General features: G+C 40.1%; 1 protein-coding gene across 3 annotated transcripts in view; it reads right to left on the reverse strand.

Annotated features, from left to right (window-relative positions):
• TENM2 (teneurin transmembrane protein 2) overlaps window positions 1–15,093 on the reverse strand; it is a 2,693,686-nt gene that overhangs the window by 835,022 nt on the left and 1,843,571 nt on the right. For all 3 annotated transcript variants that reach the window (XM_036224946.1, XM_036224945.1, XM_016151441.2), the window contains one exon: window positions 2,290–2,589. In XM_036224946.1, the coding sequence (XP_036080839.1) occupies window positions 2,290–2,515 (226 nt within the window). In that variant the 5' untranslated portion in view covers window positions 2,516–2,589. The remainder of the gene's footprint in view (window positions 1–2,289; window positions 2,590–15,093) is intronic.

A 15,093-nucleotide genomic window follows, 5' to 3' on the forward strand; every position in this document is an offset into this window, starting at 1 on the left:
AGATTGTATCTCCTGTTCCCCCTCTCCTTAAACATGTGCTTATTTACTTCCTGCAGAGTTCAATTTTAGAACCCATCAAAGTAGATCCACTCACACTCTGACTACATTTTCATGCATAAATTCATAGATGTCTTCAGAAGGAATTGCACTTGCATATGCAAATACTTTCCAATGCCTTTTCATTTTTACTTTTGGCCTGCACGGTTTTTAATTCATGCAAACACATTACACAAACAAATATGGGCTCTATAACAACACACGGCATGTGTGAATCGTTAATTGCAAAGCTATGAGTCTGATATGGCCAAGCGACTTCCATTATTATCAATGGAGAGGAACAAGATTAAACAGGAAGAAGAAAGGTATATTTGAAAATAAAATCCTAAGCACTTGGTGTCATTCTATGTAAATATTAATAAGGGAAAAGGTGACAGGCCAATCCACAGTTCAACAATAACCCGGGATCTACTGTTCAGTGAACAATGATCCAGAAGCCAGAATGCACCTTTAATGAGACTTTGGGAGAAAAGTCTGTATTTCAGCACAGAATCACAAGAAACAAAATGCATGCAGCAACACCATAAATGAAACCAAAAATACGGCAGAAAATGAAAGGCTTTCAACCATGTTGAACGTGCATCACCTTTCAAAATATTTGAGCCTCGTATTTGTGATGCTCTTGGAAATAACTGAGAGGTGTCATAATTTTTCAGACTGGAAATTTAAGCACTCCCTTAATTAATTAAGCTGTGATTCTTCATATTTTTCCCCCCAATTCCCACTACATGCACTTTGGGGTCGGGTGAGAACTTAACAAAATAAAACACTTGTTGAAGTCACTCACAGATCAAAGACTTCTGATACAGAGCAATTTTCAAGCAACCCTCCCGTTTCAAATGTGTTTCATTTACATGAAGATAACTCTGAAAATAAGAGTGAAGATTAAATAAAAATTGCAGCCTGCAAGGGTCTACGATTGCAATGGAAATATAACTTTAACTATTTCTTGGCTGAATTTTTGGAATATTCTGTTAGCTAGGCTACACTGGGGGCATATGGAAAAAAGTGTTTTTCAGAACAGCCACTGGATTATAGATTTTACATATATATAGTGTTTTCTAAGAAATTAAAAAAAAAAGAAAAGAAAAAAAAAGAAAAGTAACCCAAGGAAGCTAAGGAACCAGGAATGGAATTTGAAGCTACTATTGACTATTATTTGTGACCTTCCAAAATTCTTATATTAAAAACTAATTCACCGATAATTTTGGAGGCAGAGCCTTTGGGGTGATTAGGCGCTGAGGGTGGAACCTTTACGGTTGGGTTTACTGCCCTTATAAAAAAAGAGACCCCAGAGAGCTCTCTCAGCCTCTGCAGCTCAGGCGAGGGCACTGGAAAAGAAGTCTGTCTATGAATCAGAAAGAGGGCTCTCACCAGACACCGAATCAGCAAGCACCTTCACCTTGGACTTCCCATTCTCCAGAAATGTGCGAAATAAATTCCTGTTGTTTATAAGCCACCTGGTCATGCTACTCTTCTATAGTAGCCTGAAAGGACTAGGACACAGCTAAGGTATCTCATTAAGAACTAAGGTAGTTGCAACATTTGCTGGAACAAGAAATAAAGAATCAGTGATGTAATAACCTGGCAGGCAGGTCCTCAACCCTGGGCATGCTGACCCTTGCCAGTGCATCCACTCTATTTCTGTGCATTCACCTGCAGTTTTGCTAAACCGTTAATATAAATTGCACACACACAGCAAGGCCTGTCCGTACGCAAAACACAAGACGTGTTGCTAGTGAGTCAACCTAGCTATACCACTTCTCAGCATGGTTTTGCTTTTGTCTATGTGTCCATACGGTGACAACAACCCCTGACAGGTGATAACAAAATTCCTAGTGGATACTGGACATGAAGAGAATGCCAAGTGTTGTGTTAGTACTTGGCAGGAAAATATTCTCCTTCCCAAAGAAACTGAAATACCACGATTCAAGAGGAATACTCCTTATGGAGCCAAGGATCTGCTGTAGGTTACGTGTGTCAAACCCACCGCGGCAGGTTTCTGAAAGCAACCACCAAACTGTCAAAGAATTTTGTGTCCAGGACCGAAGAAGCACTTTGGAAGTTTGATGTGGGTGTACGCAAGGGACTGTTCTATTAAACTGAGCTCTAAGGAACACTTACTGGCACCATGCTCTGCTCCCAGTTTCCACCGACCTTAGTCATCAACCATGTGCAACAGTGCGTGTCAAGGGCGTGAGACGGCGAGTCCGTGGGGGCCGCTGCACGTACCTTGTCTGGGGAACTCATCTGACTCTCGGTGAACGAGGTCTGTGACGCGGTTCCCGTAGTGCATCCTGCTGTCGTGGTCGTAGGCCTTGAGGGTCTCGCTGGAGCTGTAGGACTTCTGGGTGGGCACGCGGCAGTCCTCGCTGTCCAGGGAGGGGCTCGTGTAGCGGCACTCTTTGCCGCACCGGCCCCTGGTCAGGGAGCGGTGCCGCCGGTCCTTCACGTCCATGATTCCAGGTCGGGCAGGGTGCTGATGGGTGCGGGAAAGTCAGGCCTGAGTTGGAGCACTTGTCACTCTGCCACCTAAAAGCATCAGAGGAAACGACCAAGACGGTGATTACAAGAAATGCTGCTTTCAGCTCTGACTCACATTCTGACTCAGATGAAAACAGAAAAAGGCAAATTTGGTCAGTGCCACATAATCTGTTTTGCGAATGTTTAATGTATACTTAAACAATCGGCCTACAGAGAAGAACCTGACACAGTAAATTAATTTTCTTACTATTTAATAGATTTGGGGGGAAAGTAATAGCAAAATAACTCATCTTTTGATTTTCTGTATGTGCACAAATGATATGATAAGCCTGTCATTCTAATGTAAGATCTCACTATGAAGCTGTTCAAACCAAAACTTTGATTTTACCTTTCTTTAACTATATTTTCCTTTTGCTATAGAAGGATAGGGGAAAAAGAAATATCGAAAAATAAAGAAAAGTGCACTGGCATAAACATATGGTGCTGATGCTTTGTAATGGTACCAATCCACCTAACATAAAATTGCCTAAATGAGTCTGGAGAATAATAATATAAACTATTCTTGACAGGCAAATACTCTTTCTCCAATGTTTTAAGGTACCTTCAGCAAACCTGGTCAGTTTTCTCTCCTTTTGCAAAGCTAGGTACTTCTTTTTCCTAGTCGTCTGCCAACAGGAGATCCTACTGATGAGAAGTCTGATTGGCACAGCCACCTGATCACCAACCAACCTAAGCTCACCCCACACTGTTCCCTTCATTGCTAGGTCACTCGCCGCAGAAAAAGGAAATGGGGGGAAGCAGTGACTACCACAGGAAAGCTGATGGAAGGCAACCTCTCTAACATATGAACTGGCAGCGAGGGAGCCCCACAGTCTGTCACTTGACACCCTGGGCCTGGGATCGCAAGCCAAACATCACTCAGAAAACACTCGCCTTCTGCCTAGCAAATACGGCAAAAATGCTTAGATGCCTCCAAGTTCCAAATGATAGGCTCTTATTGATTTCACTGGACATGCAAAATAGCATGGACTACAGGGCCGGGGCTTGGATAGAATGGACAAATAAGGATTTTAATTAAAATGGAAAATACAACCCAGGGCCAGGGTAACGATTTTTCTCCAATCTACTGTTGCTCTCCAAATCCTCGATGTGTCAGGAAATAGTTGGGGAACAGATCTGTTGTTCTGAGCCCCTCTTCTTTGGTTATTTACCACACCAGAGAGAAATGCCTACGTGTACCAAATGACCAGCCGCCTGCATACATGCCATCCGGCTGGTACCTGTTCCAAGAGAGCAGAAGCCAAGTCATCCCTCCGTCATCTTTCTACAACAAGAGGTCCTTCTGGAACTCAGGAACTCTCTTAATTTGTACTATTTGTACACTTTATCAAATACTGCCTGCAATCATGGACAATTTTGACAATGAGCAATGAAAAAGGGTACACCTGCTGTGAATGCCAAGAACAGCCATGCTGCTGCCACAGCCACTTATTAAAAAAGACTAATACTTAGTTTTCTGGAGGCTATTGCTTCTGACTCAGGAAGTTGAGAAGCACTTTTGAGAGCTACCAGTCAAGACCCGGGGACCCGCGCGGAGGACACCGATGGTCAAGGTTGGCACGCAAGTTCTGTCTGTACGGAGTCTAAGTGTCTTAGCATTCATGCAATTCTGAATGCCCCAAATCCCCTCCTTTAATTTCCAAAATGTGACCTCAACAGTTTGGAGTCTATACTACAGGCTCTGGTTAAAAGTGCGGCCATTGAAGCCTTGACTGAATAAAAACCTTATCATTGTCACTGACTAGTCAGAGCCCTTGTAAAATTACTCCTCACCTTTCAAACTGTTTCTCTATCAGTGAAAATGGGAAATCACAGCATCTGCTTTGTGGAGTTTTTGTAAACCTTACAACAGATAGTGTGCTAAAGCCCCCAATACACCATCTAACCCATGGCTTTATAAGAAGTAGTTTTTTTTTTTTTCTCTCTCTGAAAAATTAAACATTTTTTTTTCTTAGCCTAGTAGTTACATACTTGCTTTAGACAAACAGTGGACATTATAATATAAATCCCTGAAAATCAAAGTTCTAATTACAAACCTCAAAACCTGAACTATACGGCAATAAAGGAAGCCTTACAGCACCTACTGAGGGCATATAAGCCTGTGTGTACCAACACCGAGCAGCCACAAGTAGTTTTTTAGGGAACTGAGTGTTTTCAGTGGTTTATATAATTTTCCTTTCTCCTGCTTCACTGCAAGGTTTTACTTTTTAATGTTTGTGGTGTTCCTGACTCATGAAATCCTCTCTCCTCTAATTAGCATCATGCTTTGGAAAGTGGGCTGACTTTAGAAATATGTGTATATGTGATTTTTTTTTTAAATCATGCTCTGACTTAAAGGCTAATTTTAAAATCCTGAAGGCTTATTATTTATTTATAAAGTACAAGAAATTTTGTGTTTGGACATTTTGGTGTCTAATTTGGTCACCCAGTGATCTTTTCCTGCTAAATTCCTCTTTCTTGGCTATGTCCTTGATAGTGAAGGTTGCCAGCAATGTCATCTCCAGACAAATGACAGAAATTTTTATATAATGAGGTAAAAATGACAAATTTTTGTCAGGGAAAGCTAATTTCCTAGGAAACTGAACAGAATACAGACTGTTCGCCTATAGACATTTTGCAGTTAGCCTGTCTGTTATTTAAAATTTTTCAATATTAAAAAAGGCAAACAAGGAAAATGTACATTAAAATCTGAATCTCCAGCTTATCATTAAAAATCAGGCAGTTTAGAAATTTGTGCTCCCAGAAAGGTGGAATAAATATTCTTTTACCTATTCTTCCCAGTAGGTTCGGCTAAAAATCTTGAACATTATATGTGAAACAAACATGAGTCTAAAAGAGAGAAAGAAGAGGTAGCTAAACTAGGGCCCTCGGGACTCAAGGGACAATACTGTGGTGAGTTTCTTGGATTTCATTTTACCCTGTATATCCCAGACTTGGAAGGAAAGGTATGTCCCAGAAACATCAATAGGTACAGACAACAAATGCTCCAACAAAAGCCAGCTCTCTCTCACCAAAGAACTATGAAAGGAGCATCCTAGGAAGAGGGAAGACATTTAGAAAGTAACAGCCTCATTCTATCCAAACGACATAGAAAAAACTGTAGCCCCGCCCCTACCTTCATCAGGTCAAGAGCTAAGTGTGGAGGTCAGCTTTCCACATTGCTGAGGAAGCAACAAGGGGCTTCCACTCCAGCCACAGTGGTTTCAGGGAAGGCTAAGAAGGGAGCCAAGATTTTCACCCCTTCTAGTAGGTAATGAGGCCAATCCCTTCTCACAGGGAGCTCAGCCTGCTATGCCACTACTGGTCACAAGGTGCCTCTCTTCCTCTCTGCTGAGTGGTATAGGCGGAGGCCTAGTGGGGAGCCAGGACTTTTATTATCTCCCAGTAGCGTTGATGTCAGTAGATGCCATGTGAAGGGAGTAATGAGGTACCCCTCTCCCTACCAGCCAGGGAAGTAGCAGTAGAGGCCCAGTGAGGAGCCAGAACTCCCACCTGTCCCTTTCCCGCCAACCCCCCGCACACGCTCACACTGAGCTCCCTGCACTTGGACTTAACATACTGTAAATGAGAATGCTGGCTTCTTTTCCAACCTAGAAATAATGCGATGGGGCCTCTCTTCTCCTGATAGGGCAGTATTAAAGGGAACCAGCTAGAATAGACATTAAAAAGAGACCCAGAGTCTCATAATGTAATACTTAAAATGTTTAGTTAAAAAAAAAAAAAATCACCCATGATACAACTAGGAAGACCTCAAACTGAATGAAAAGAGACAATAGATTCCAACATTGAGATGACAAAAATGTTACAATTATTTGAAACTGATTTAAAAACAGCCATACAAATGCTTTAATGAGCAATTATGCATACAATTAAACAACTGAAAGAGTAGAAAAATCTCATCAAATAAAAAAGACAGTCTCAGTAAACAAATACGAAATATAAAGATGATTCCAAAGGAAACTTTAGAACTGAAAAACTAAACAATCAAAAGAAAAGCCGAAAAACATGGGCTCATGAGCAGATAGGATGAATATAAAAAAGAATGAAGGAACTTGAAAACTGAACAATTGCAATTAACCAACCTATACAATGGATTAAAGAAAACAGACTAAAGAAGAAAAATGAACAGAGCCTCAGGGACTCATAGAATGATAATGAAAGACCTAACATTTATTGTGGGGATGCAAGTTTGGCTTGATAGTTAATAAGCAGTCAATGCAATCCACTAGATTTACAAGCTAAAGAAGAGAAATCACACAAATCAGATTGATCAATGAAGAAAAATCATTGGGCGAAAATCCACATCTACTCATGATAAAAAATCTTTCAGAAAAATAGGAATGAAAGAAATTTCATCTTAATAAAGGGTATCAAAAAACCTATAGCGGCCATTGCACTTAATGGTGAAAGACCAAATGCTTTTCCCTAAAAATGGGAACAAGACAAGGATGTCTGCTCTCACCGCTTTTATTCAACACAAGGCTGGAAATCCCAGTCAATTCAATAACATAAGAAAGAGAAATAAAAGGCATATAGAGAAGAGAGAGGACATAAAAAATCCTCCATTTGTAGATGACACAGATATCTAAGCAGAAAATCCAAAAAAACTATTAAACATAAAAAAAAATAAATTGCATTTCAATATACCAGAAATGAATAAATGGACACCAGAATATAAAATACTATTTACAATCTCTCAGAGAGTGGGGGGGAGGGAGGAGGGGAAGAGAGAGATTTAAATGTGAGTCAAATTGAGTACAGAAATTGTAGGCTGACAACTACACAACAATGATGAAAGAAATTAAAGATCTGAATAACTGAGAAGACATTTTGTGTTCATAAATTAGAATAGTCAACATAGAAAAATATCAATTCTTGCTATACAGATTGAATGAAATTCCTATTAAATGGAAGCAAATTTTTTTTATAGATACAGACAAGATTATTCTAAAGTTTATATAGAAAAGAAGAGGAACTGTAATAGCTAAAATAATTTTTTAAAAAATAAGGAAAAAAGAGGAATCAACCTACCCAATTTTAAGACATTACATAGCTACAGTAATCAATACTATGCAGTACTGTCAGAGGGAAAGACACATAAATCAAGAGAACAAAATAGAGAACTCAGATATAGACTCACAAAAAAATATGTGCCTAAATGATTTTTTTAAAAAGATGCAAAAGCAACTGAATGAAGGGAAGATAGCATTTTCAATAAATGGTGCGGGAATGGTCAGATATCCATACTCCAAAAAGAAAAAGAAAACCCCTCTTGACTTAACTTCACACTTTACACAAAACATAACTCAAAATGGATCCACTCACTTAGACAGAAAGCATAAAACTTTTGGAAAAACTTTGGAAAGAACTATAAAATTTTTGGAATTAAAAGGAGAAATTCCTTAGACTTGACATCAAAAGTATAATCAATAAAATTTTAAAAATTAACGAGTTGAACTTCAACAAAATTAAACACTTTTGCTCTGCAAAAGATAGTGTTAACAAGATGAAAAGACAATCTACTGATTGAGAGAACATATTCGCAAACCGTATCTCTAATAACGGACAAATAGTGAGAATATATAAATATTTTTCAAATCTCAACTTAAAAAAATATAATTTAAAAGTAAGTAAAAGACATGAAGTCACATTTCATCAAATAGGACATACAAGTGGCAAATAAACATATAAAAAGATGTTCCAAATTATCCATTAGAGAAACAACAATGAGATATTACTACAAACTCATCGGAATGGCTAAATACCACCATTATGTACTGGCAAGGATGTGGAAAAACTAGATCACTCATACATTGATGACCAGATGTAAAATGGCACAGCTAGTTTGAAAAAAAATTAGCAGTTAAAAAAGAAAAACAAAACAAAACTAAATGTGTAACTGCCTTCAACTTAGTAATTGCCCTCCTGAGTATTTATTCCAGGTGGGGCAGAGTAGGGGGGTGGGGAACTTACATTCACATGAAAATCTGTACCACATATTTGTAGCAAAATTTTCATTCATCATAGGCCCAGATTGGAAACGAATGAAATGTCTTTCAGTGGTTAAACAAACCCTGGTATGCCCATGACATGGAATCCTGCTCTTCAGTAAAAAGGGATGAGTCACTGACATATACAAAAATCGAGATGGGTATCCAGAGTATAACGGTGAATGACAAAAGCCAATCCCAAAGGTTACGCATGTTGTATGCTTCACAAACATAACATTCTTAAAATGACAAAAATATAGAAATGAGAACAGGTCAATGGTTGCCATGGTTGAGGAGGGTGTGAAGGTGTGAGAGAAAAGAATATGGCCATAAATGGACAACACCAGGAATCCTGTGGTGATGGAATGTTGCATATCTTGGCTGCATCAGTGTCAATATCCTGGTTATCATGCTGTACTACGCTTTTGCAAGAGTTTGTCATTGGTAGAAGTTGACTAAAGGGTATTACAGGATGTCTCTCTTACTTCCTGAAACTGATTCAATAGTTACACCAAAGTAAAAAAAAATAATAATAATAATACATAGATTTTTAATTTTAATTAGGCAGTCCAGCAAACCTGGACTAGAACTCCATCATGAAAACAAATGCCAAGTTCCAGACAAGATGGCGCAGTAGGTAAACGCCATGCCTACCTCATCTCATGACCACCTCAAAATTACAACTGCAGAATGGTCACCATTGGGAGTCACCTGAACAAAAGTCTTACAACTGGGGTCACACAGAAGAGGCCACCTCGAGACTGGTAGGAAGGCAGAGATGTGTAATGGGCTGGTCTCACACCCACATGTAGTGATTGAGAAGCGGGAGAAATATCTCAGCTGCAGAGGTTCCCCTCAGAATTGGAAGAGTCCTGGCCCCACACTGGACTCCCCAGCCCAGGGTTCCGGTGCTGAGAAGTCCCCACAACTTCTGGCTGTGAAAACCAGTGGAGACCGTAGCTAAGTGAGACGGAGGGCTGAAGGGGCCACAGATTTTCCTCCTAAGGGGCCCGTGTGTGGACTTACCCTCTAATGGATGGACTCTCTGAGCTCCAGCGCTGGGGCGGCAGCTTGAGAGGCACCAGGGACAAACAGAGAGGAACTGAGTGAGTTGTCTGGCTTCAGGGTTAGGGACGGAGGGGGAGCTTTCTCCCAGACAGAAGTACTAGCAGAATTCATTGCTCCTTTGTTGAGCCCTCCCTGGCCCAGCTTGCAGACGCAGGCAGCCGCCGGCAGCCGCCATATCTGATTCTGCGCACTGGAGCTAACACTGGTCGCCCCGCCCAGCGCTTCCCTGAGACCCCGCCCCTCCCAATGTGCGAGGCCAGGCAAGCCGTTTCCCGTAGATTTCCCATACAAATGGCCTGTCTTGGTTCATGCTGTGAACTTATGTAAAATCTCTCAAAATTTCACAAAAGCAAAATAAGCAGGAGCTGGCCTCAACTTGCCCCGTACCTCTTGCTGAGCTGTCCCAAGCCCGGCACTATCAGACGCTTAATTGGTTTGCGGTTTAACTTCTAAAGGGAGCTCTAAGTCCAACATGAATGGTGGCCATCTATAGATTGCTTGGTGACTCTTACCAGGTGATTCCAGGAAGGGCACAGGCTGTGGTTAAACTCAGCCTGTGGTGGGTTCCCTCCTAGGAGGCCCAGAGGCTGGCACACCTGATCCCTGGCTTCTAACTGAGCCAGAGCACCAACTAGGGCTGCATCCAAAGATGGCATACCCAAAAGACAGACAGGGCAGGCACCAGAGCCCTTGTAAAGTGAATCTTGCTCCAGAGGGTCAGCGCCTCACCAGCCAATCCTCACAACCAATCGGCTCGAAGGCTAATCCCTCTCATTGGAATGCAAACAGCAACTAAGGCTCAACCATAACAGGAGGGCTCACACACGCCATACAAGGGACACACCTGGAGTAACCAGCTCAGGTGACTAGGGAAGACTATGCCAATGGGCCTCATAGGACACTTATTACATAAAGCCACTCTACTAAGACTAGGAGACATAGCAGCCCTATGTAATCTATAGAAATGAACACTGGGAATCAGTTAAATGGGAAAATAAAGAAAAGAAAAAGCTTCAGAGAATAAAACTGAACCAAATGGAAACAAGCAATCTATTAGATACAGAGTTCAAAACACTGGTTATAAGGGTGGTCAATGAACTTAAGTAGATAAACTCAGTGAGAACTTTGACAAATAGAGAACATAAAAAAGAATACGATAACTAAAATAAAGAATACATTAGAGTAAACAAACAGTAGATTAGATGAAGCAGAGAACAGAACCAGTGATTTAGAAGACAAGGTAGCAGAAAACACCCAGTTAGAAGATCAACAAGAAAATAAAATCCAAAAAACAATGAGGATAGTTTAAGGGGCCTTTGGGACAACATCAAGTGAATCCAACATCAGCATCATAGGGGTATTAGAAGGAAACGAGAGAGAGAGGGGAATTGAAAACATATTTGAAGAAATAAGGAGAAAACTTATGTAACCTGGCAAAGGAAACAGACATACAAGCCCAGGAAGTACTGAGTCCCAAACAAGATGAACCCAAAGAAGTCCACACCAAGACACATCATAATTATAATGCCAAAGGTTAAAGATAAAGAGAGAATCTAAAAAGCAGGAAAAGAAAAGCAGTAGGTTACCTACAAGGGAGTTCCCATAAGGCTGTCAGCTGATTTCTCAATTTTGCAGGCCAGAAGGGATTGGCCAAGAATATTCGAAGTGATGAAAAGCAAGGAACTACAACCAAGATTACCCAGTAATGCTATCATTTAGAATCAAAGGGCAGATAAATAGCTCCCCAGACAATAAAAAGCTCAAGAAGTTCATCATCACCAAACCAGTATTACAGGAAATGTTAAAGGGATTTCTTTAAGAAGAAGAAAAAAAGAAAAAAAGAAAAAAAATATGAATAAAATGGTAATAACTACATATCTATCAACAACTGCTTTGAATATGAATAGACGAAATGCTCCAATCAAAAGGTAGAGGGATTGAATGGTGGAAAAAACAAGCCCCTTACATACACTCCCTATAAGAGACTCACTTCAGATCAAAAGACACACACAGACTCGGGGAGAGGGAACGGACAAAGATATTTTATGAAATTGGAGACAAACAAATAAAAAAGGCTGAGGTAGCAATACTTATACCAGACAAAACAGACTTGAAAACAAAGGCTAGAACAAGAGACAAAGAAGGACCCAGTGATCCCACTTCCGGGTATTTATCCAAAGAAACTCAAAATGCCACTTCAAAGGGAGTTGTGAATCCATATGTTCATTGCAGCATTATTTACAGTGGCCAAGACATGGAGGCAACCTGGGTGCCCATAAATGGATGAATGGATAAAAAAAGGTGGTACATATATACCATGGAATATTTCTGAGCAAAAAAAAAAAAAAAAAAAAAAAAAAAAAAAAAAAAAAAAAATCTTGCCATCTGCGACAACATGGATGGACCTGGTATTGTGCTGACTGGAGTAAGTCAGACAGAGAAAAACGAAACTCCATGTACTTTCACTCACATGTGAAGTCTAAAGAACCAAATCAGCACAACAGAAACAAACGCATAGATACAAAGAACATTTTGATGTCTGCCAGATCGGAGGAGTGTTGGGTGGGTGAAAAAGGCAAAGAGATCAGGAAATACAAATTGATTATTACAAAATAGTTATGGGGATGTAAAGTAGAGCATAAGGAATATATTCGATATATTGTAATAACTATGTGAGGTGTCCAATGGGTACTAGATTTATCAGGGTGATCGCTTCATAAGTTACGTAAACATCTAATCACTATGTTGTACACTTGAAACTAATATAGTATTGTATGTCAACTATAATTATTTTTTTTAAATTAATGAAAATAAAAATTAAATTAAAAAAAATCAAATACCTGATATGGGAGGTCACTTACAATTTAAGCTTGGCATTCTACTTTCATTACTATTACTGTTGTTGTTGTTTTGTTGTTGTTGTTATTTTACTACTCTTTTTGATTTTATACCCATTCCACTTTGTTTATCTGAATCCCCTGCTTCGACAATCTAGGTTATTATATTTGTGACTTTTGGTTAAAGAAATATTGTTGTGATCCCTGGTAAGAACCACAAAAGGCCAGTTACAATATGAGATACAGCATTTGCTAACATATTTTTCTTCTCAAGACAAGTCTAAAATAGAAGATGTTAGTATTAATCCCTAAATGGTTAAATATTCATCTTTTGTCTAATAAAATGCATTTATTATCTACTATGGACAAGCATTCTGCATAGTCGTCCTTGAAAGTGAAGGTCAACAATTCATGTAGGGAAATGCAAGTTCCGAGACTGTTTTTACAAAGTAATTAAAATTGCCTTGAAGCAGTAGGAAAGATGGTAACCGAAATTATAAATCTTTTCCCCAAGCCTCTGCCTTTTCCGGCACTGACAAATGGCAATCATTGGATGGCAATGGCTCCGCCAGCTCGTCACTGCTATGCTGAAGCTCTCCTGTTACGTTCCACATTTCTTCCCTTGAAGAGTGTTCACACTGCTTTTTTCATCAGTTGCCTAAGTGAGTTCCATCACTTTAGCAGAAGAGACTACAGAGATCTTGCCTGCAAGCCTTTGTCTAATTAACTAATCCTATGAGCTGTAACGCTGTTCACTATTAACTTTTCAGATTATCCAGCTACTTAAGGGGGCTGACTTGTTAATCACTGACAGCCCATTTGAGAGGTGTGTGTGTTATTGTATATGTGAGTGTTCCTGTGCATGTGTGTAAACATGTGCCTGAATGATGCCTACGTAAATTTCAGACACGTCCGACAGAGAGCTACTGTTTCCCTGTTACCACTCACAGTATAGCCAGTTGTCTAAACTTACGTCACCTTCATCACTGATCTTTGATGACCCCCGGCCACTGTTTCACTGTGCTTAAACAACTGTATCTTATAAACTGACTGCTGACCTTTGAGAGGCTTGGAACCTATCATTTCTAGATACCCGCGTGGATCGGGATTCTGCCAATTCTGAATACAGATCAGTGTGACCCCCTTTCTTCCCATTTCAAATTATGAGAAATTATTGGAGAAGTCTGTCTAGCCGAGAGTGAAGAGTCAGTACATATGAATCCAATGTTCTCGTTTCCTAATTTGCGCTGAAGTCGCAGATATTTTAGAAATCCAATAAAAAGTTTCATTACATGAGCATGCTTAGAGTTTAAAAATACATATTTTAAAAGATCGCTCAGAAAGCTCTTGTAGAATATCCTTCTCCCCTCTGATAACATGTTAATTGGACTGTCGACTTGTTTCTTAAATATTGCAGGTGTCATGTTGCTATGTTTAAAATGATGTAATGGGTAACGCGTGATACCTTAATCCGTTCTCCTCCGCAAATTTTGTCTATTGCCAAAAGCAGAAATGCTAAGTCTACCTAAAAACAGGGCATCCACAGATTCCTTTCCTGTCTATTAGAACTTTTTAAAAGTGATTTATTTTAAAACCCTCAAGTATCGCATGAAATGCACTGCAGAACCCCGCGCATGAGAGTGAGAGAAGCTGACAGGGGTAGGGAGTTGGAACCTCATTCACTTGGCCTCCCCTCCCCTCAGGTCGGCCTCCGACAGACACAGAGCGAAAACTAGTGTATTCTCCAAGATTTCCAGTTTCTCCTCTTAGAAACATTTCAGAACGAGTCTGAACACAGGCACACTCCAAACTATCTAGAAACAGAATATCCCCATGGCCTCTGGGTGGACCAAGGAAAATCTAGTTTAAAATCTACAGAAGTGGAAGACAGTGCCCCAGTAATTTAATGCACTAGTAAATAAGAGGTCAAAGGCAATTTGCTTTCTGTCCCCCTGTGCTGTTATACTGATATGTCTGGGGATAAAAAGCCAACTCTGGTTAATGTCCAGAGCAAAAAAAAAAAAAAGGATAACCAAATTCACAATTGTATTTTGCTCTGAAGCTTCAGAGCTGCACATTGCTGCCTTTTAGAGTCAGTGAGGATCCCTGGAGCCATTTGCACAGGAAATGATGACGGCAGAACCAGGATCTTCTGTCTACGAATTTTATGAGTCCTGAAATGCAGAGACATTTCTACGTGATGGCAGATCCAATGAACAAATGCCGCAAAGAGACAGAATGCACCCTGTAGGACTAGATATGTGCCATTGTGGTGCAAACTTATGTGTTTGTGTATATTCTTATTTGAAAAGCAATGAAAAGTCAAAATTGGTCAGATTGGTATTGGTCTAATTCCACGTCTTTTTTCTCCCTCTCCAGTTCAAACTGTTTAACATTCGATGCAGGCAGCATGGTTACACCCCCTACTAAAATCTCAGTAGGAAACGTGGAAGTTTACTGAAGCCTTTGCCTCCTCGGCTCCACCTTCCCCACACGCAGGCTCCTCCGCTTTCCTCCCATTTGCCTACGTGCCTCCTGAGATCAGAAGCTGAACAGATGGCTGTACCTTAGGCACTGGCTAAGTTACCGTAACCAGA

Source organism: Rousettus aegyptiacus, unplaced genomic scaffold, assembly GCF_014176215.1.
Source record: "Rousettus aegyptiacus isolate mRouAeg1 unplaced genomic scaffold, mRouAeg1.p scaffold_m13_p_7, whole genome shotgun sequence".
NCBI classification, from domain to species: domain Eukaryota; kingdom Metazoa; phylum Chordata; class Mammalia; order Chiroptera; family Pteropodidae; genus Rousettus; species Rousettus aegyptiacus.